Here is a 23,512-nt window from a genome sequence, read left to right on the forward strand (position 1 = left end):
GGTAGAATGCTTAGGAAAGCTGCTGTGATAGGAAAAATGAAATTAACTTTAGTACAAATCTTGATAATCTTTGTGAAGGAGAAATCATAGACATAAGGAAAAACTTTCCTCTCAGAGAGTGGTCAGGTACTGGAATGGCCTGGCCTGCCCAGGGAGGTGGTGGAGTCGCCATCCCCGGCAGTGTTCAAAAGGCATCTGGATGAGGAGCTAGCAGATATGGTTTAATAGCTTGTGGTAGCAATGGTAATGGGAGGACAGTTGGACTAGATGACCTTGTAAGTCCTTTCCAACCTTGTGATTCTATGATTCTATCATCACGACATAAATTACGTAGAAAGTAGGAAAATGGACTGTGTGGCACAGGGCAGCACTTCCTCACTTTTTAACTTCAGTGTTTCATACATTTTCTGCATGAGCTCAGAAACAGAGATCAGACCAGAAACAGAGATCAGACCAGAAACAGATCAGACCAGAAACAGAGATCAGACCAGAAACAGAGATCAGACCAGAAACAGAGATCAGACCAGAAACAGAGATCAGACCAGAAACAGAGATCAGACCAGAAACAGAGATCAGACCAGAAACAGAGATCAGACCAGAACTGCAGTAACAAGGCCAAAGAATGAATCTTGACCATTTACTCCAGCAGTAAGTCTGGATCTGTGGACATGCCTCCTGCATCACCTGTACTAGTTTTATAAATAAAAGTTCATTAAAAATCACTATGGGTCTGCTTAACCTACTTGACACAATGAGCAGTAAGCACTTTCTGAATTGCCTCAAGTAATAGAGCTTCTGAGCTCATTTTCATCACTTTTCCACATTTAAATGAACACTGTTGCATTCAATAAGTGAGGAAGTTACCAATTAGGTTGTTAATAAAAGCTTGTAAGGCTATGCCCCAAAGCCTGTGTAAATCCTCTTCTGTAGAGAGACTTCTATAGGACTACTAAAGGCAACAATCATATGTAATCCAGATAAATGCATCAAGCTCCAATTTAAAAGTTAAATTTTCTGCTCAAGCTACTTCAGCCAGGAGTCTGTTCCAAACATCACTCTGTTGAATTTCAGCAAGCAGTTTTTCACAGAGAACACTTCTTGTTAGCAGTGTTACCTCTGAGATTTAGCAAGCCTCTCTAGTTCTTCCCTCTAAACTAACAAGGTGCAGTCAGTTCTGCTCCCTTCCCCTCTATTTCCTCAGACAAGCATGTGATGATCTTACCCTCTCCTCTTTTAAGAGGGAAGGTTGGCCATGTTTGCAGCCCTCCTCATGTCAATTGCTGTTCCAAACAGTCTCTTCCAGCAAGATGTCCAGATCAGCCTTTGTCCTTCTTTCCTTCAAAAGCATCACAGCTTAGAAACTACAATTAATAACCTAAATACTTGCTCCAGTTACAGGCAATACACACTACAGGCCTCACAAGAAATTTGTTATGAAACAACAACAGAAAACAAATGTTCATAACCAGCACTATTTACAATCACTTCTGATAGAAGAAAGCAACCTACCACAGAGCGACCATAAAAACAACAAAAGCTTCTGTGAAGTTTTAAAACAACATTAAAAATTAGGTCATTGATAGACAGACTCAACAAAGGTGTTTTTCTTGATACTAATGTCATCAGCTGTACTCAAAGTTATCACTTACGACAGGCACCGACAGATTGTAGCTTCCTTCTCTAGTTGCTTTAAAAAATGTATAAATTTCAGAAACATAGAATTACTGCAAACATACATATATTACATACTGCAAAATGTCACATTACAGCCTTGGCCTAAGTTGTAATGAAAAGCATTTCAGAATTCTGAGGGAAGGAAGGATTTGCTTTACAGTGACAACTGAAATCATTAAGAAGACCCTGTGAACATGTAGTTCACAGTGGCCATGGATCTAAAATACTGTCTTCACTTCAAATGTATAAGAGATTTCTCCAACAAGAGAAAGAGGAGAAAAATATTTAGTGATCTGGAAAACAACTCCATAAGCATTCACATCATTACTGAAGAGAAGCCGTCATATTAATCAGCAAGAAGTTGATCTAGAAAGCAGCCAACAAACATCTTGAATGTACTTTTAATAATTAAATACAGTGACAGAAGTTTGAGAGCAATTGTCGTGGAGAAGAGGAGGAAGGTATTGCAAGACTTAAAGAATCCTGAAGGATGACACCATATTTGATTCCTTCCACCTTCAGCAGAAATGTCTGGCAATTGCTTGTACCTTTTGCAAAATTCTTACTGATATCAAGGGGAACATCACACAAAGCCATGGAACAAAATCCTGGCTTGACTGAAACCAACAGACAGTTAGCCTTCAAAGTTGGCTAAGACTGTACTGGGGAATCATTTCAAACTGTTTGAGGTTTCCTCCCTCTGTGCTAAATTTTATTAATGTATTAAAAGGAAAATACACCCACGTACCCAACTAGATAAATCAACATAACTGACATAATTTCATTGGAACGACGCTAATTCAAACAGGCCAAAACTTTGCTCCTTTCACAGACTGATGTCACTCATCTTATCTCCTCTTATATAAACTAATTGCTAACTTCAGTGATGTAATATTAACTAACAGTATACTGAACCAGTTTGCAAAAGCAGAATTGCAATCTTCTTAATGTGGAAGGGAAAAAAATTGAGAGATATCCCAAAGATCTAGAAAGGAGTACAAATTTTCACACACCTTATCTTTAAAAGTGCATTAATGGTTTGTTTGTTTGATTAGTTTTTAAATAAAATTTACCACTTACGAGCTGACAGTAGGCAGTTGAACCATGTTCTTGACATTTAATACACTCTTTTGTAAAACTCTGGCTTTCAAAGAAGGAAAAGGGACATTGTCGAAGGCAGGCAGTGATGTGAAAGCCAGTTTAAGTTCTTACCTAAGATCTGTTGCCTTAAAGGAGCAGAGAGGAAAATAATCTATACTTAAAGGTAAGTTGAATGAAAACATTCACCTCCAGGAAAGTTTAACAAGATAAATGAGTCCAAGGACAGAACAGGAGAACTGATCAGAACAAAAAAAAGAAAAGAAAGAAAATATTCAGGGAGGATGCTATGGTATGTTTACAGAGGAGCTGAATTTGAATGGAGATGGGAGGAAAAACTTTTCTCACTTTTCAACTATTTACTACTTTTGCAGGCTGTCAGAAGGGATTCTCTGTTCAGGTTTCGTTGTAAGTGGATTGCTGCAGACGTTTCCTCCACCTTGTCTTGAAAACTCATCTCTGGTTCAAAAGTATTTCCAAGTGCCACCCTGAATAAATCTTGACTTTGTTTTTCAGAGTAATGCCGACATCCAGTGGCCACTAAGTTAATTTCAGCCTATGGAAACAAGGCTATCTTTCGTATCTGGGTATCCTCTTTACATAAGAGTATGTGTTAATTCTTCTCCTTCATTTCCAAAGTATGAGTGAGTTAAAGAAGTGTTGTAATCTCTGGGCAAGGCTTGGGTTTGTGTACAACTTCTAATCAAATAGTTTCAGTTATTACTTTGAAGAGCTGTAAATCAAATATGCAAAAAACTCCCAAGCATTTCCATGATATTCAGAGAAACCAGAAATCAGCATGAATAAATGTATATCAAGTAAGAGGATGGGATGGGAAAACATGCCTATGTACATACAAGCTGTTAAAATTGCTTGCCTTACCTACTTAGTTACACACACACTTTTAAAAGACATAGAAGAAACCACTTTCCAAAGTGCTTCAGAACAAGAAAGTGACTGAGCTGTTTTCTGCTTTTATAAGGAGCTCTGACGGAATATCAAAATATCACTCTTTGCATATTCTTGCATTCTCTCACAGAATATTTTGCCTTTTCAAAGAATACTTGGAGATGAGAAGTCTACTGAATACTTACTGTCCCAAATATCTCTGGCAGCCCCAAGACTTGCCCCATGAAAACACCGACACAGATGAAAATTGCTGTAACCTGACCCAGTGAACCACGGATTTCCTTAGGAGATATTTCACTCAAATACATGGGAAGAGCACTCAAGGAAATGCCTACAGAGGAATGGGGAGAAAAAAACATAAATTGTCATACCACCTTTTCAATATACCAAGTACAAAATGAACATATATGGAAAGGAGTCTAACTACTCTCACACCATTTAGCAGCCACAGGAATGATTATCTCTACAGGCCAATATTTGAAAAGAAGCAGCAAAGATTTCTGAAGAATGAGAATCACAAGTAGATTTTATATTTTCAATCTGTTCATCACAAAGGAAAGAAATTCCAGTTTAACGCTGGTGTAGGTAAGGAAGAAAAAAACAGTAGGCTCAGGGAGAGCAAACAGTGTCAAATGAAGCATTTTTACCATAAAAAGCATCAGTAGATATTTCTCTCAATACAGGTTTACCACTGCAAATCACTTTTAATAGCAGACATAAAACAAGGGTGAGCATGCTGCTCAAAACCAGGAGAAAACAAATGCATGACCCCGATTACGTATACTGTCTCATACTGAAATTGTTCCAAACATTCAACCACATGCCGGTAATCTGAGACAAAAGTCAACAGCTATCAGTATTACCCCTAAGTTGCACATTGTAAGTGAAACACACATGCACATTTAAAGAACCATAGTTTGTGCTTATGGACAGTATAGCCAAATTTTGCTAGAACTGAGGTTTAACGATACAAAAGCAAAAACACTTTCCATTGCCTAGGTTTATGTAATTATACAGATAGGATAAAATCATTTTAGAATCACTGAATCATGATGAATCTATTCAGTTCATCATATCTGCCTCTGCATCAGGCAAACTTTCAACCATTTAACAACCTGTAATGTTGCTGAGACCTTCACTGCCAGCTGCAGGACTCTTCTAGGATAGAGGTGCTTCTATGAGTCACTTTTAAACAGAGAAAACAACATTGCTAGGAGTGAATGACAATGTCCAAACCTCCTTCTTACACCTACTGCAACTAGAATCAGATCCAATAGCTTCCAAACACATAGGAGCAAGAAGCATTAATAAATAGGCTACATCCTCACAGCAAAAGGATTTTCGTTGCTCACACTGTGGGGGCTGAGGAAGGAAAGGGGAAGAAACAATCAAGATGGACATCAGCAGCTAGGGGCAATTACAGTGTCTTCACTGAATGCCAGATACTCCAACCTTTGCTCTACTGTTTTGTCCCAGTGTGTCTAGTCCCCAAAATGCCTCTTTAATGTAAAGATCTAATTGATGGAGGTGAGAAAGGTTATATGTGGCACAGGCATTACAGTTAAGGACAGCTTGATAAAAACTTACCTGCATCAACTCCCATTATAATGCGTCCCAGTATGAGCATTTCAAATGATCCTGCCAGCTGAGAGAGTGACATCAGTATTGCAGCTGCCACTGCAAAGACATTGTTGAGCAACAACGTACATTTCCTAAGAAGAGAAGATACTTTATGTAAGTATCAGCATCAAAACAGACAGATCTTATCACATTCCAATTTCACCTCAGCACAAGAAGGACATGGAGGTACTGGAGCAGGTCCAGAGAAGGGCAACGAGGCTCGTTAAGGGCTTGGAGAATCAGCCCTATGAGGAGAGACTAAGAAAGCTGGGGCTGTTTAGTCTGAAGAAGAGGAGGCTGAGGGGAGACCTTATTGCCGTCTTCCAGTACCTGAAAGGTTCTTACAGTGAGAGTGGGGCAGGTCTCTTCTCACTACTGACTTGTGACAGGACGAGGGGAAATGGCCTCAAGTTGCGCCAGGGCAAGTTTAGGTTGGATATTAGAAAGAACTTCTTTACAGAATGAGTGGTTAGGTACTGGAATGGGCTCCCCAAGGAGGTGGTTGAATCGCCATCCCTGGATGTGTTTAAGAGCCGTTTGGATGTGGTACTCAGGGATATGATTTAGCAGAGGTTTGTTGTTGTGGTATTGTTTTGTGGTTGTTTTTTAAGAGATAGGCTACTGGTTAGGCTGTGGTTGGACTTGATGATCTTCAAGGTCTTTTCCAACCTGAGTAATTCTATGATTCTATGATTCTATGATTCAAGTACACTAGGCTATTATACTTAAATAGCTATAAGTAAATCCAAAAAGGGCCTAACGAATGGTGCTTTGTACACACTGCGTAGAGTACAAAAGCACAATATTATATGTAAATGTCTATAGTTCCAAATCTATACCATAGCTTTAACATAAACAATATCATGGTCAACAAGAGAGCTGTATTTCAAAGGTACACACCCTAAGAACACAAGAGCCATGCTTGAGACCCTGTATACGAGCAAAAATAAACGTGTTCTGGATTTCTATGTGTGTAGGAACCAGTGAATATACTTCCAATTGTAACAAGCTAAATTAACCATAAGTGTTTTTATTTTACATACATTTTGCATTCCAAGCCAAAAACTGATGAAGCAATTCTCAAACGGTACATGCAACTTAGTGTAAATAGCCCACCAAGCTCTCACATAGCACATTTCATTTCAGTCTTTCTGAAGGTCTTAGTACCCCTATTTTTGTAACTAGGTAAGCAGGCAAATAGGGAGCAAACTGAACTCAATCTAAAGCTAACTTGCAAAGCAGTTTCAGATCTAGGAAAGGAAACCTGGACTGACGTACGCCATGAATTGCACTATCCTGACATACAGGCATGCAAACAGACACTGTTTGTGTTAAAGGGACTCAACTGAGACAAAAAAAGATTTGGAGTTTGTAAATATATTTATCACATAATTCATGGCAAACTCTGTGGTACGTATTGCACTACAAATACTAGACAAACATTCATCTACATTTAAACGCCTTTATTCCCTTTTCTGTTCAAATAGTTCAGAACTTTCTCCAGTGCAAAGAAATAAAACATTAGAAAAGGAAGATTCAATCAAAAAAACATTTGGTTGTCTTAGCATTTTTTTTTTCCCCACCAGCAGCTATATTCTAAGAGAAACAATGTTTGCAACCTAGTACCAAAAATTGGTTCTCTCAAGATTAGATATCTGTTCTGCTGTAGAAATGTAATTTCCAATTTTATACTCAGTTGGAAATATTAGCAAAAGATGAGCCAAGTTCTCATCAGATTATATATATTGGCAACCCTGCACATAGCAGGGGGGTTGAAACTAGATGATCACTGTGATCCTTTTCAACCCAGGCCATTCTATGATTTTATGGTATGTACACTGAAAAGACTTGAGAATCTACTCATCAGAATTTGGCTTTTTCCAAAATTGCATCTCTCTTGTGATCTCGAAATTGTCATTTACCCTCATGGTAATGGAAAAATCCAGAAGCCAGATCAAAATCCAACTAACTACATGAACTCCACAGCTGCAAAATTAATTATGCTGGTTTTATTTGAATTAATACTTTTTGCATGAAACTCACAACTAGAAAAATGATTGGATTAGTGTCCTCAAAAAATAATCTCTGTCTCAAAATTCATTAGCAATAAAGATTCTAGAAGTTCATTTTAGGGGGAAGATATAAGTTATATAAAAAGCACTGCAAGAAAACTAGGTGTTTAAATAACAGTCAATGTCAGTAACAGAATGAATTCTGATCACTGTTTTGGTTACCGAGATAATCTAGATAAATTACTTTAATTGCTTTGTTTGAACATAGGACCTCTCGTTACGTGAATGAAGGCCCTTCGAAAACCTTGCCCTGAAACTCTCTTGAAATATAGCAGCGCTTAGAAATCCAGTATTCTGAAAATTATGTCATTAATCTTACAGTTACATGAGGCAGGAATGCTCTTTTCAAAGTCTCGCTTATTTCTGACTAATGTTTTTGATCTCCTTAGTACATTATTCGGTGTCAGTTTAAATAGAGCAGACTTCCATTATACACACAATTCCCCAACCTACACTTGAACCATTTAACAACGCAAGTATTTTATTGTTTTTATTGTCAACACTTCACAATGTGCTTGTCAATTACTATAGTGATATGTCAGTCTGGCTTTCTAAACCAGACAAACACACTGCAATATGAACAGCAAACTCAAGAACCACAAGTTGATGAGCAGCCTATATCCAGCCTCTCTGAGAGACACAGTTCCTTCCAATCTCCAATCAAGTACTCTATGAGAGCATCGTTTTCATGATTAAACAGAAATATACATCATAAACAGGGATAGAGCTTCCCAAAATTTAGGACTCTACCCTTGAAATACAATATGCTTTCATCTTAGAGGTGTGCTTATGATTGGCAGCAGCCACCAACTCAACAAACTTTCACACAAACCTGTTCTACTTTTCACTAAAAAACAAATCTTCCATGGATTCATTTCTTACTTAATTCACTAAAGCAGAGACGCAATTCCAGAAATTAAACAGTCTGACTCGAGGAGATATTCATATATTCAATAAGTGTGTTAAAAGGCAAACTGATGGATAAGCAGTAGAAACTGTAAACAAACAATCAGAAAAAGAGAAGTGACTATGAAAAAAAGAACACAAAATCAAATTGAGAATTGACAGGACAAAATATGGTAATGAAAAGTGTATAATAGATTTACAAGTTAGAGTATGCAAGGCACAAAATGGAAAAATGTGAAATTGCATCGTTTGGAGTAAAAAGAAACAAAAGTACGTAGAAGAGGTGGGAGAAAATGTAGAGACAATCAAGAAAAAAATCTAAGCAGAGGATTCGAGAGCAGGGGAGCTGAGAGATAATATACAGGCTCAGAGTACCATGCAAAGTATGTGATGGAAACAGTGAAAATGTTAATACAAGTAAGAACAGTGAAGATGGAGACTTATATTTGAGCCTCTTGGATGAATTTATTTTGTGATTCAATCAAGCAGAGATTATAAAATGATTTTTAATCATTTATAATTTGTAACTTCTTATTTGAGAATTAATTAATTGAGATTTCGTAATTAAGGAGAAGCCAAATTAGTAGTTAAGATGCATGTTATAGGTTTTTTTAATCCAGCTCCTTCCAAATATAGAGAAATTACTTATCAATTTTAGAACTCTTTAGAAGATGGTATGTAAGAGAAATATCTAGCTGTTACCTACTGCAAAAAGGCAAAGCACACTAGCATTAATATTTGTAAAATATTAATATTTTCTATGGTCAAGTTTTGATCAAAAATTGTATTGGTGAATGTGTCACCAATAAAGTGGAAGAAGAAACAAAAACTTCACTGTAGTCTATTTCTTCAAACCATATTTTAAGTTGACACAAGTATGAAAAAAAAGAGCAAATTTTTCTCTCTATGATAACAAAAGTTGTTGAGACATAAATGAAACATGTTTTACTTGTGTAGCTTTAAGATACACAGGAGACTTGTGGGACAAGAATCTGTCAATCTTTTCCAAAATATTTCCTATTTTGTTTTTTCTTTTTCCCTTTTGCACACTTGTTTATTCAACATTTTTGACACCTCAACACGATGCCAATTCTGAGCAAATTGCTTCTACTGACTCAAATAAAGCACAGTGCAGCCAGATGAAAAGGTATTAATTTTATTCTTTGAAATTCACAACTCTTAGAAATGAGATTTCATAATTTGATAATGTTTTAGTTTGCATTCTGGTAGAGATGAACAGGGTTTTAGAAAAATAAAATACAAGTGAAGAACTCTAGATAAGCTACGTAAGGAACTGCTTTAGAAATCAGTAGTTTTCCAATGCACTTACCTTCCAAAGAACTTCACAATCGGGGTAACGATAATAGCACCCACAAGGCCACCAATGGCAAAAATGGAAACAGTTACAGACCAGAGGAGAGTCAGGGTGCTTGCATCCATTGAGAAGCCATATCTTCGTTCCCAAGTTTCATTGTAGAACTTCTTGATATACTGAAAGAAAATACATAATTATACATATAAAAATTCCTCTTTAAGTATGCAGCTTACAGGAATGGATGAATAAACAGCAACTTGCTTGCAGGAACCACTTTTGCATTTCTGTCTTCCTCCTCCAAAAAATAGGGACCCACCTATAGATGCAACTGTACTACAGACTAACTCAACCAGTCAAAGCATACATACTTTTATGAGCACTGTGGAAAGAAAACATTAACAAACAAGAATAGAGGAGAGATATATAAAAGAAAAACTTCTCTAAAGATGGTATGCTATGATTTAAGTTACCAGTACAGAATTATCAACAGAACACTTGGCACATTTCTGCACATCAGCTGATAGCTCACAGATACACCCTTAACCTCAAGCAAGTGCGGCATCACATTCTAGAATAAGACAAGCTAAATGAAACTGTATTATCTATCATCTGTCATGACTTCTTGAAAATAAAAAAGGTAAAGAACAACTATAAAGGTTTCAGTAGTGGTAACTACAGTTTATTTTGTTGAGTCACCGATCATGAAACAATTTTATGCTAAGAGCAAATAGTTTTATTGCTTTCTCATGGATTTGTCATGACAATAACCTTGGGTAAAAAAAAATAAGGAAGGAAAGAAGGGAGGAGGAAGGGAGGGGACAGGTAGAGGTGAAAATATCTTGAAGAGATTGGTAAATAGGCAGAAATTCAGGTGTAAAGAGGGTGGGAATCACAACTGATACCTGCCAGAGAGCAACGTGACTGACATCAAGAAAAAAATTCAGCTTGTTTCCCATGGTACAGCTCCAAAAGCTGAATGTTGACAGATTGGGTATGGCGTGGGAGGAATTAAATGAAGAATGCACACACTAATCACAGCTGTGGTACTTTCAGTGCTTTCCCCATTTCCTGACCCTTCTTTTCCTCACCACCCTTGTGCTTCTTCAGGAAGCCTGTGTGAATACACACACACAGAAAATACTCTAGCTGATAAGCTACCACAAATCTGTTGAATATTTGTTAAAAGATACAGAAGATTAGGGCATTTGTAGGCGATGACTCTAAAGGGGATCAGCCTGTTTGGGGTAGTGAAAAACTGGGTTCAACATGCCCACCTCAGTCCCAATACCTGTGATGAACAGCCTGTCCAAAACCTGTCTTCCTGGGGCTGCCAAGAGGTTAAAAGACATCAGATCCCTACCTCCAGCAACAGGACTTTTTCCCAAATCATATTCCCATATAAAAACTATAATAACAGGGAGAAAAATAGAGATAAAGCAGACATTTGACTCAGCTGAGTATGTAGCTATATGGTGTTGGTAGGGTCCTAGGAAAACAACTTAAACTTTCTGACATAATCAAAAAATCTTTCAGATGAACGTAACACATGAAAATTCCTTCTGCCTTTACACTTAGTGGATAGGTGTCTATTACACTGCATGAAAGCCACTTTAAAAACAAGTTATAATGTAAGACCAGGGATAAAGATGTGTTATGAAGAAATTTATGATCTGGAATTTCTACTACATCAGTTGCCCATTTTGATTTACATTTAATTATGAAACTCAACGAGGAAAAGAATTAAAGATACTTTAGAAGCTATATAAATAGGAATCCTATTGGTCAAAGCCTACATTGTGCTTACTATGAAATAATACCTATCATCAATGTTTCGTATTTCAGTCCTAAAACGCAGAGCTCAGATTTGCACAAAATGAAATGCTACTTCACTTGTCTTTTCTATCAAGGTGTAGTATTGTAAAAATGAGTGGCTTCATAGCAATTTCTTTAGCATAATTTTAGGGAAAAAATAAATTGAATTAAAACAGCTTCAGCAAGGGGGTTACCTGCTTTGGTAGGGGAGCTGAACTCCATCTTTTGAGATCCTTTCCAAACCCTTCAGTTCTGTGATTCTATGATTCTGTGAAAACAACTGGTCATAGAACAATAGAATGGCTTGTGTTGGAAGGGACCTCAAGGGTCATCAAGTTCCAACCCCCCTGCCACAGGCAGAGTTTTCATCTGCTGTACTGAGTTCTAAATCAAGTTACCCAGGGCCCATCCAACCTGGCCTTGAACACCTCCAGGGAAGGCACACCCACAAACTCTCTAGGCAACAAACTCTAGCACCTCACTGCTTTCTCAGTGAAAAACTTCCCTCTTACTCTTCCTTCCTTTACTTTAAAACAATTCCCTGTTGTTGTCCTATCACTATGTACCCATATAAAAAGTAGATTTCCCTCCTATTTATAATCTCCTTTTCAATACTGGAAGGTCATAATGAGGCATCCCTGCAACCTTCACTTTTCCAGACTGAACAAGCCCTGCTTCTTCAGCCTGTCTTCACAGGGGAGATGCTCTAGCCCTCTAATCATCTGTGCGGCCCTCTTCTGGATCTTCTCCAAAAGCTCCACATCTTTCCTGTTTTGGGGGCCCCATACCTGGACACAGTACTCCAGATGGGACCACACAAGGGTGGAGTAGAGGGGGACAATCACCACCCCTACTGGCCACATCTTTTCTGATGCAGTCCAAGATATTGTTGGCCTTCCAGGCTACAAGTGCACACTGCTGGCTCATGTTAAATTTCTCATCCCAGGACCCCCAAGTTCTTCTCAGCAGGGCTACTCTCAAGAAGTTTTTTGTTTGTTTGTTTGTTTTTTCACAGACTGAAAACATATCTCGGATTACCTTGAACCAAGTGCAAAACCTCACATTTTGTTTTGTTGAACCTCATTAAGTTTACATAGGATCACCGTGATAGCAATAAGATCATAAGTTTTTCAAGTGCACCATGGTTTCCAGCTCATCCCGCTTATTTCCCACACTGCATGTGTTGGTATAGAGTCACTTCAGATGGTCTTTCAGAACCCACAGCCTTTGGTGTGACACCACCCATGCAGCCAGTCATTCAACTGATCTGTTCTCCTCCTTCTGCCCTGATCCCAGTCTCCAACTGGAAGAACTGAGAACACTACCTGCACTCCTAATCCCTCCAACATCTTCCCAAGGGACATAAAGACTTTCTGGAAAAGCTGAGTAACCTGAGTCTGTTCACCCTGGGGAAAAGAAGTCTGAGAGGAGATCTGATAAATGTTTTTAAATATCTAAAGGGAGGTGGGAGGCAAATGGATGAAGCCAGGGTCTTCTTAGTGGTGTTTAGTGATAGGACAAGAAACAATGGCCTAAAATTTGAACATAGAAAGATCTGTACTGACATCAGAACTTATTTATGGTGAAGGAGACAAAGAACTGGAATACATTGTGCAGAGATATTATGGAGTCTCCTTCTATGGAAGAATTCAAAACCTGGATGGACGTGTACTGCTGTGACCTACTGTAGGGTAGCTGCTTTAGCAGGGGGGTTGGAATCAATGATCTCTTGAGGTCCCTTCCAAACTCTGTGATTCTGTAATATTTTTTAATTTCCTGGTTGCAGCCTCACACAACTGAATTTGAAAGACCAGGAGAGGATAGTGCTTGTCTGGCTTTATCATGCTAGATATTTTTTTCTTGATGTCCTGAATGCAAGCCCCCAGAAAGCAGCAAACCTCTCTAGAGGTTAGCCAGGAGGCAGATAGGCATCTCAGAGCCTCTCAGCAGAGTCTCCAATTACTAAGACCTTTCACTTTCTTTTAGTGGCACCAGACCTGACTCTGATCATTGGTTGGGTCTTTTCAATATGAACTGGTATTCATGGACTGATGGAAGAAGGGAACCTGCTCCACTTTTATGACTTATGTATGATAACACAGAACCAGTCAGCCATGCAAAATAAAGGACATACTAAGCCAAGCAACAAAAGATAACACTTTTCTCCCCAGAAATTCACAGCCAAGATAGATAATTACTAGAGGAGGAAGATAAGAACTTTTAGATGTTGGTTTGATACTACAAGGGAGGGGGAGGAGAAAACAAACAACAACAACAAAAAAAAAAAAAAAAAAAAAAAACAGTAGCAACAAAAGAGCTGGCTCTTTTTGACACTTTTAAAGTTAAGAATCACAAATTGCTTCTATAAATAAATTATAGCTTCTTCCCTTCACATTTACATAGAATGTTTTTTGAATGAAGTTCAGGCAGCTAAACAAGCAATTTATTTTCAGTAATGAAAGAAGTATCTAACATGAAATCAGACACCTAAGATACAGAAATAAATCTATCTTCCAGACAATTGAGTTCTCTTAAAGAAACAAAAAACAGAGACCTGGCTTCTCATAGAATGGTCTCCTGTCTTTTTGTCTTTTAACAACACATCTATCCCAAAGCCTACATTTATATCCCATGACAGCTTAATTCCTCCTAAAAGGCTTCCATAAGGGTTCTTCAGAATATTTTTTGAAAGTCCAAGTGCCTCTTGAGCCTGTGGAGAACTCCAGACTACTAGAGGATCTTTGCCCTTCACAAAAGCCATGCCTGCTCTTTCCCAAATCCTCACTTTTGTATTATAGTTTCTGCTAGTTTGTCAAGTGCAAATATCTAATTCTTAACCTGTCTATGTCTCTCCCACAAAATTACTTTTTCCTTCAAGTCACATTAATTCATTCAATCTCTCTGTTATTGATGTTATTTATAAGAAGTGATATTTAGCCGGTATTTTTGGGTATTTTTTTCAGTCTTATGAAAGGCATTTTGTCAGCTGGATAGAAAATCATGACTAATTTTATTCCACATCTCTACGGATTTTAAAATATATCCAATACATCCTCTATAAAAACGGTTCTGGCATGGGACCTTCAGGGACTTTTCTATTCCAAAACATTAGTTCAGTTTTCTTGCTCTGTCCTTGTATTTCTGGAACATCATTTTTTAGCTTGATCTATCAGCCTTACATCCTCAGGTCTTTGAAAGCCTTTTCTCCTTTCTGAAAATACTCAGACCCCATGACCTGCTCACAGTTTTAGCCATTAGCATGCCAGAGTTTATATTATTTTTCTGTTTTCCCCATATGAGCACAATTGTAATTTTCCACAATATGGCTTTAACAACTACCCTTACTGTAATGTTCAGTTATGCTTGATTTTCTCATCTTTCTAAAATATAAAGGCTTCACATTGCCAGTATGACATTTTTATGTAATCTCTGTATCAACTGCAAACACATTGTGTATTAGATTTCTTTTTCATCAAACGTCTTCACTTTTATGCCTCTCTCACTTAGAAACCAAGAAAAGATCTGATGCTATTGGGGGTTATGGTATTCCAGAAAGCATGAGGTACCCCATGATCACTCCTGCAGAACAGTTTTGCACACCTGTGTGATATGATCCCTCACAAACTCAACATTATCTCAAAGTCTTGTCAGGCTCCTCTCACATTTCATCAGGCATGACACAGCCACTAAAGTATCTTGAGGTAGCACTCAGCAGTATATGCCTCCCACCAAACTCTCCCTGTTTAGGTTAGGAACTTCCAACCTTATATGCATGAGCCTTATGTACCTGAAGGCTTTGTATAGTTTGAAACACAATCTCTGCACATGCCAAGTGTGTTAGGGAGGTGGAGGTAGAACATATCAGATACTGTCTTCTTTCTATTAAATTTCTGGCTAGATTATTGTGCCTTGACTTTTAAAAGGAAGACAATGACATCTTGTTACTCCCATTCTATTTCATGTGCTCCCATATGAACAGAAGCAAATTATTAGATGAAAATATGTCCAACAGAACCTGGTTAACTTTGCAGTGAACTCAATTTCATAATGAATATCTAAATAAATCCACTACTAAATCAAGTAATAAATCCTATATCTAATATCATATCAGGTTATATTTAGATTTTGATTTCTAATTTATTTGAGATTCATCTTTGATAGCAATGAATACTAAGAGAAAGCATTTTAGAACACTATTAGCATTTCTTGCTAATACAAATAACTAAAAATAGTATGTAAATTTTTTCCCCTTGTCATTACTAATTTTCTCAGCACTGCTTTCTTATTCGTAATGAGACTTTAGATAAGTGTAAATATTCAAGAAAATAAAGTATGAATCACAACATTTAAGAATAAGAGGCAAACATGTCATCACATTTCTTTTGCCTAGATTTCCACTGACACTAAATGGGAAAGTATTAAACACATACAGGTTTTGAAGTATTGCACATGAAAATGAAAACCAAAAGCAAAAAACAAATCTGATTCAACAAATCCATCATGCATACTCTTTTCCAGTGCCCAATGTCCTCTGGTGCAGACCCTTTTTCTGACCCCCAGCTTCTTCCCACAGGAAGGTGGGGGACTGAGCTATGAGTGCAGACAACTCTGCACAGAGCAGATTTGGTGCAGTTTGTTTTCCTCTTGCAGCAAAAAGGAAGTCAGATCAAATGCAGAACTTTATGAAATGGCTTGTGGTAAAGTTCCCAGCTGAGAACTGCAGGGGCATTTCCCTTTGGTTTAATGAGGTGGCGCAACTTTCAGCACGGAAAGAAGACATACACAAGGGTTTGCACATTCACCCTTAAATGAACTTCCCCTATACAATTCATTGTTCCTGATGATGTGTTCAAATCCTCTCTCCTGGAAACATCTCATACTTTAGTCAACAGTCATTATCAAGCACTTTCTAAATACTTCTGAAAGCATTATATAGTGCTTTCTCTAAAGTTGGTCAACAGGAATTGGACTGAAGTAAATAGAAGCAAAGGATACTCAGCATCCTACACAGAGATGCCCACTACAATTTTGGCTGTAAGCCGCACATGACCAAATCATGTTACTTGTCTTAGCAAGTTTATAAATTAAACTCAACTTACAACTTTTAGGAGTTAATGCACTCCTACTGTAACATCTTGTAAGAGCACTCTTTATTTACAGGTAAATGCTACTCCCCTCAAACCTCACATCATTCCCAGCTTCACCTCATTTGGTGACACACAGCAACACAGGTGAAGACATATGGAACAAAGGTTCGAATTCTTGTGCTGCAGGAATCACAGCGTTGTTACAGCTCGTTCCTCCTCACCACAGCTCTGATGAGATCCCAGACTCTTCTGTTCAGCCTGGCCAGTGCAGGATAGGAACAAGAAGGTGGCCTGTCCCAGACAAATGGATAACACAGCTACACTTGGTAGTATACTGCTCTTGAACCACACAACTATGTACTCTTTGTGTGTGTGTGTGTGTAAACAGGACTATTCCTGAGCCCTAGCTACTGTATAGCTTAACACAAATAAGGAAGATACTAAGTTCTCAAATACTGCAACAACACCCTGGAAAAGGACAGACATCGCCCACACCTGTCAACAGCACGACTAGCTCCACAAATAATGGTGTCAGCTTTCTGTCCAATAGCCACAAATAATGTTTTTGAGCAAAAACAGGTAATCCTGGAAGTACTACTATCCATTATACTTGGAATTTAGCATTGGTATAGTTGCAACTCCAGTCTCCCCATCCTCATTCCTGTCTGATCACCACTATAATCAATAACATGGCTCAAATCTAGCAATCTGAGCACTGGCAAACAGCATTTCTGATCATCCTTTTTGTCTTTTACCCCTACAGAATGTGGCAGGAGCATTTTGATTACCAGATGGTCCATTTTTCATACAGCACTTAAAAGTCTAGAAGTCAGACAATTCGCGCTGCTCCTCTGACAGCACTGACTCAGTGCAGGAAAGATGCCTATCACCACTACAATCAATACCATTGTTCAGAGAATTTCAGCTCCCTGCTGATTCTGTCTAAGCCATACTTATCTCCTGGAGATTGCAGGGTGAGGTGATGGACAGACATGCCATACTAGAATAAACATCCAATCTGTCTAAACTAGTGTTATTGGTACAAACGTTACCAGGAGCTTCATGAAAATTCCCAGAAGCTGTCAAGGGAACAACAAAAGCTTCCTACAGGGTGAGTCAATTTATAATCCTCCACATCGTCGCTTTACCAAATACAAAATGAATGCAAACTGTAAATTTCAAAATTTCCCCTTCCATTATTTGCATGAGTGTCATATCCATCTTCCATACGATTGAGCTGCTCAGGTGAAGCTTAGCCACACATTCTAATAACAGGTTTCCATTAAAGAAGGAACTGAACTTTGGAAAGGAACTTTTTGAGAACGGAGTATCAACAACTCACTGAAAAAATGACCAGTTACCTATTTTAAAAAAAGTCTTTCTTGCAACTGTATTGAATTGCTTAATGTGCTGCTTGATTGAATTAAGTGCCTCTGTAGACCACCGGTGTGAAAACAAAGCATTCAGATTTCCATGTGCTAGCTGATATTTTAATGAAATCCCTCAAATACTATACACTGATTTTACAATGCTCTTCTCATCAGACACACTCCATACATTGCAACAAGTTGTCAACACAGCGGTTTCAAAATCAGAACAAAAGAAATCCTCACCACAAAATGCATAAGAGGAGGCCCATTATATAAGAGGCAGCAAGATACATTTATAGTATCAGAACTGTGGGAATGAAATGTGTCAGTCTCCAGAAATGAAGAAAGTTGCTGAATATGCACCTACAGCTACCAAATATTCACTAGTCAGAAAGACAGGCCATTAAAAGTGCTTTGCCACACAAAACTGTGCAAGAAGATTTAGCATCGTTCTGTGCTTTAGGAAGTTTCTTGTAAAAGAAACCCAGGACAACCCCTCATCTTCACAGCAGCATTTGTTTTCCTGAACAATCCTGAACTTAGCTGAAAACCTCACAGACATCAGAAATAGCTGTTCAAACACAGAGAGGTTAACACAGAGGATTTAACCTCTTCCACCGTATCAGCAGGATGACAAGAGCAGGGTGCTGGAGATAGCACTCTAGATAGACGATGCTGCCCTCTACTGGTACATAATTCCAGTTGTCTCAGTAACTTACCACTGCAGGTGCGTTCACCACAGAGAGATTGTAACCGTAAAGAAAAGACGACCCAAAAGCACCAGTTAAAGATGCTACAATTAGACTTCCAGACCAATTCTGAAAAACAAGGAAAAAATGTAGCCATTGTTAGTATACTCTAAATAGAAAAGCTGCAGTTATAAACACTGCTTGTACTATCTTGCACAGCTCCTGCAGGCAGATTTCCTTCATGCAGAGTAATGGCCTGCAGCACTTCCCATTTCTGCAGGCCAAGAAACAGTAAATCTGAAGTGACAGCACCTCAGTTAACATTTACCAAGGCATAAGTGAACATTTAAACTTCTTTCAACCTCAAAAATTCTTGCTTCAATCAACCTGTCAGTCCCCAGCACCAAAAAAAAGAAAAATCTTACGGAAGGATATCTCAGCAAAAGCAATTTGTCAATGTACAATAACACCACAAAGTACACAGAAGCATATACTTGATGCAACACAATCTGGAGTAGACCTGACTTAGGGGACAGCATAAGAAGACAGAGTACCCCCTCCCTACCCACCCCCTAACCCTAACCTAGGGTTAGGGCATTGTACCAGTAATTTACCCTCTACAACTTTCGTCCTTCCATTCCCTACCCCTCCTCCTACATTTAGCTGATAGCCCCAACTTCTACTACCAGTTTCTTCATCCATACAAGAAGCAGCATTACTCAGGTACTGGAGTATCAGTCACTTGATTTGAAGCTTCCATATTTCAGGGTCCTTTCCATCTCATCCAGCATTACTTTTTGCCACTCAGTTCTGCTCCTGGATTTTGGAGTGCTGCACACATGATCAGTGCCATCCCTAATTTAATTCTCAATAGATTTCCTAAGAGAAATCAGTGTTTTGGTGGCTGCTTGGCTATTGTTTTGTACATCGTGGAAGACAGCTCACCTTTCTTGACTTCTGACATTTCATTAAAGTGGATGACATTTTAAAGCATCTTCTTTATTTTTAAAAACTCTACTAAGAATCTCAAATTTCAGGCACAGTGACTACTGGGAGATGAAGATCTTGAAGCACCAGCTACGTTTGAGCAGGTGGCAGCTGGCTGACATGACAGCAGAGGTGATGAACTGGAGCAAGCTCCTGCAGAACAAGTACAGTAGGGAAAGTGGCTGCAGTGTGGCTATTAACACATGCTGGGGTTCACTTTGCTACCACATGGTTGCTGTCACTTGGATTCACAGAGAAATGATGAAATATCCACTGATAGGGCAGGGGCTGCAGTGCACAGCTCAGCACTCATAGGGTCTGCTGTGCTCTGCAGCTGCAGGTCTGAAGGGCTGTCCAACAACAACCCAGCGTAGTTAACTTCTTCCACATGGTGTGGTAGCCTTTGAAGAGATTACACAGCTCATTAACTGCTCTATTTTCAGTTGGGTCAGGAGGAATTGTACAGCAGGAGAAGAAAATCTTGTGTAAGAAATATATCCCATGGAGTTCATTAAATAAGCCTCGTACAATTTATTATTATTAGCCAGCTTCTTAAAATGAACCTGCCACACACACACAGCTTTGCACCATTACTTCAGTAATACACAGCAGAAATTTCAACATAAGGCTTTATTTGGGTGTTGACAACACCTTGCCCATTATTCCTCTGAGTTGAACAGCCATTCCCTCACTTCTAGGAGTCACTACTACTCTGAATGAGGGATGAGTGGTGTCCCTCAGGGGTCAGTACTGGGACCAATGCTCTTTATTATCTTCATCAATGACATCAGCAGCAGGGTTGTGTGCACCCTCAGCAAGTTTGCAGATGACAGAAAGCTGTATGGTGCAGGAGACATGCCCAAGGGAAGGGATGCCATTCAAAGAGACCTAGACATGCTCTAGCAATGGGACCTAGGAGGACAGAAGGCTCCAGAGAGACCTGAGTGGCCTTTCAATATCTAAAAGGGGGGGCTATGAGAAAGAAAGGAACAGACTCTTCAACAGCGTCTGTTGTGACATGACAAGGAGAAATGCTTTTAAACCAAAAGAGTGATTCAGACTGGATATAAGAAATATATATTTTTACAAGGATAGCAAAACACAGGAACAGGTTCTTCAGAGAAGTGGTGGGTGCCTCATCCCTGCAGACACTCGAGGTCAGGCAGGATGGAACTCTGAGCAAGCTTATGGAGCTGTAGGTATACCAGTTTATTGCAGGGGGATTGGACTAGATGGCCTTTTGGGGTCTTTTCCAACTCAAATGATTCTATGACTCTGTGAATTTAGAACACTGAGGAGAACATACAGGAGCGTTCCCAAAGGGTTCATAAATGGTAAGTGCAAGTTCTCATGTGGTATTACTGCTAAAAGATCTGCTCCAACAACATTAAACACCTTGGAAAAATCCTACAAACAAGATGATAGATGATTTAGACCACGTAGTCTATGCTTATTAAAAACTTCAGTGAACACCCGAAACATTCAGTGCAAATTACATGCACACAGGATTAAGTAGCAAATAAGGCAGTACAAACCATGAGAATACCGTCAAGTTAGAAAACCCAGCATCCACTTTATTTTCAAGTGCTGCAGACAGCAAAGTTTAGAGCCCACTTCAGTACCATTAAGTTTACTCATATACAGCCTGCTGCAGAAGACACACGGAGCCTCACGCAAAGCTTTACAGATCTTGGAACATGAGCTTCAGTTTCTCCATGACCTGTCTCCCCTCATGCACTACTTCAAATATTTGCTCAAGTTTCAGCAATGCCAGATAAAAGCAAAATGAAACAAGAAGGGGAAAAGAAATTTTTTCTGTGACAATATTTTAAATAAATAAGTGAATAAATGAACAAAGCGAGCTGAGGCTCCAGCAATCTGCTGGATAGTGGCTGGAAAACAAGAAGTGGTCACACCTCCCCCAGAGGTGCTCCTTTCCTTTACCACCACCAGAGTGCTGATGTTAGTGTAGGCTGTCACCCTGCATAAAGGTGCAGTAAGGAAGTTCCATACTGGACCACAACAAAGACCCCCAGGAACCGGAGAGCTTCTTACAAGTAAGAGTCCATGTTTCTTTTGCTCTTATCACAGATCCCAGAGCTCTGATAGCCTTTGGAAACGTTTTTACCAACTCAACTTCTTCGCTCAGTGCGCAGTGCAATAATCGTGTACTATGAACCTTCAGTTGCTTTTGTTTTAAACATACACTGGTTTGCATTTCGGTTTTCCAAGCGCTGCTCGGGATTTTGCTTTTTGGTTAGTGGGTGACAGCCCCTTTTTCAGGTTAAAATCAAACACAGTTGTTAGCAGTAAACAGCGCACAGCCACAGAAGGAAGTTTTAGGATCTTTCAACGGACTCTGCTAAGGCTTCTAACTCGCCATAGGCACCTGATATCCTCACACCCGACCCCTCACACCGCTGCTGGGACGGCTCCCGGCAGACAGGTGCGTGCCCACCCGCGACCCCCGGGCTCTGCCCTCCCCCACTGACCGCAGCGCAGCCCCGCACTCCACGCCCTGTTCGCAGGAGCTGCGCTCCTAGCGGGGTCTCTTCCACCTCGTGGTCGGCTCTGCCCCGTCTCCGCCGCCTTTCCCGGCTCTGGCGGCCACGGTATTTTTAGCTCAGCCCAGCCGGCACCGGGCGGGGAGGGCTCCGCGCTGCAACCTGAGCCCGTCCTCACTCGGTGACTTACACCGCTCCCACGGCCGCCGTGCCCCTACCCGCTTCTCCTCCCTCCCTACCGAGCTGCGAAAGGTCACAAATCCTCCCCTTTTTCCCCCGAGGCCGAACCCCGCCGGTGTCCACACCCCTCCGCCGCCGTCCCCGCTCCCCTCGAGTTCCTTACGCTACTTGCGCTTCTCTCCGCGCTGCGGCCGCCCGCCTCCCGCGCCACCAGCGTGTCTGCCTCGGGCGCCGCCGCAGGCTCCATGCCGCCGCCTCCGCACGTGCGCAGCGACCGCTCATCTCCGCCGGGCAGCTCGCGGGGCGCGGCTGCGGGAGGCGGGGGGGAGCGAGGGGCAGCACGGCAGTGCCCGAGCCCCGCTCCGCGGCCTCAGGGATTGGCCTGTGCGGAGGGAGGGATGGGGTGGTCCAGAGGGCTCTGCTGAATAACTTAACCAAATAGCCTTGAGCCCCGGGGAGGAGAAAGGTTTCCGCGCTGCGGAGGGAGCTGTGGTCAGGTGCACTGCCAGAGGGAGGTCAGAGCTTCCAGCTCTTCGTTCCTCAGGGTGCCTATTTGCAAACGTGCATCAAAAGAGAGAGTTCAGCTTCACTTTCCAGTTGTCAGTGCATGTGCCTCAGACTAGTACTAAGCACGTCTGGGAACTATTCTCAGATGTCTGCAATCTGTAGTGGTATAAATCTGTGCTCTTTCTACTGCTAACTTGCCATGTACCCTACAACTACTTTGCAGTTTTCAAAGACACAGAAGTAAATGCCATAAAGCACAGCAGGTTTGAAGGTAGACAGAAATGTAGAAACTTGGAGATGCCATAAAATCATTACATCTGAAAAAGACCACTGAGATCATCCAGTCCAACCATCAGCCCATCCCACCATGCCCACTAACCATGTCCCTCAATGCCACACTACACAATACTCGAACACCTCCAGGAACAGTGACCCCTCCACCTCCCTGGGCAGCCTGTTCAGTGCATCACCACTCTTCTTTGACAAGACATTGCTCCCAGTATCCAGCCCGAGTCTTTGTCCAACCCATGCCCTTGCCACACACTGAGCAAAGCAGCACTTGAACAGGAAGCCAGGTGGTCCTTATTAACACATACAGATATTGTTCACATTGAGAAACATCTGCACAGACAGATAACCCAAACAACACTTCTAAACTTTTTGAATGGTCACAAGGGGCAAATTGGGAGAATTGAGCCTCTAAAGTGCATGGAGTGCATTTGAGATGAATTGGTACCTGTGTTTTATTTCATTTCATTTAACGTAACACAGTGGGAGAAGCT

At 40.2% G+C, this 23,512-nt stretch overlaps 1 protein-coding gene across 1 annotated transcript in view; it reads right to left on the bottom strand.

The window, feature by feature from the left end:
• The window catches only part of SLC2A9 (solute carrier family 2 member 9), an 83,554-nt gene extending 60,963 nt beyond the window's left edge, over nt 1–22,591 (bottom strand). Inside the window, exons 1-5 of the mRNA XM_072335099.1 lie at nt 22,387–22,591; nt 18,583–18,681; nt 9,610–9,770; nt 5,269–5,393; nt 3,867–4,012 (exon numbers count right to left, since the gene is read on the bottom strand). Of these exons, the coding sequence (XP_072191200.1) occupies nt 3,867–4,012; nt 5,269–5,393; nt 9,610–9,770; nt 18,583–18,681; nt 22,387–22,470 (615 nt within the window). The 5' untranslated portion in view covers nt 22,471–22,591. The remainder of the gene's footprint in view (nt 1–3,866; nt 4,013–5,268; nt 5,394–9,609; nt 9,771–18,582; nt 18,682–22,386) is intronic.
• Nucleotides 22,592–23,512: the final 921 nt, after the last annotated feature.

This window comes from Excalfactoria chinensis, chromosome 4 (genome assembly GCF_039878825.1).
Source record: "Excalfactoria chinensis isolate bCotChi1 chromosome 4, bCotChi1.hap2, whole genome shotgun sequence".
Classification (NCBI taxonomy): domain Eukaryota; kingdom Metazoa; phylum Chordata; class Aves; order Galliformes; family Phasianidae; genus Excalfactoria; species Excalfactoria chinensis.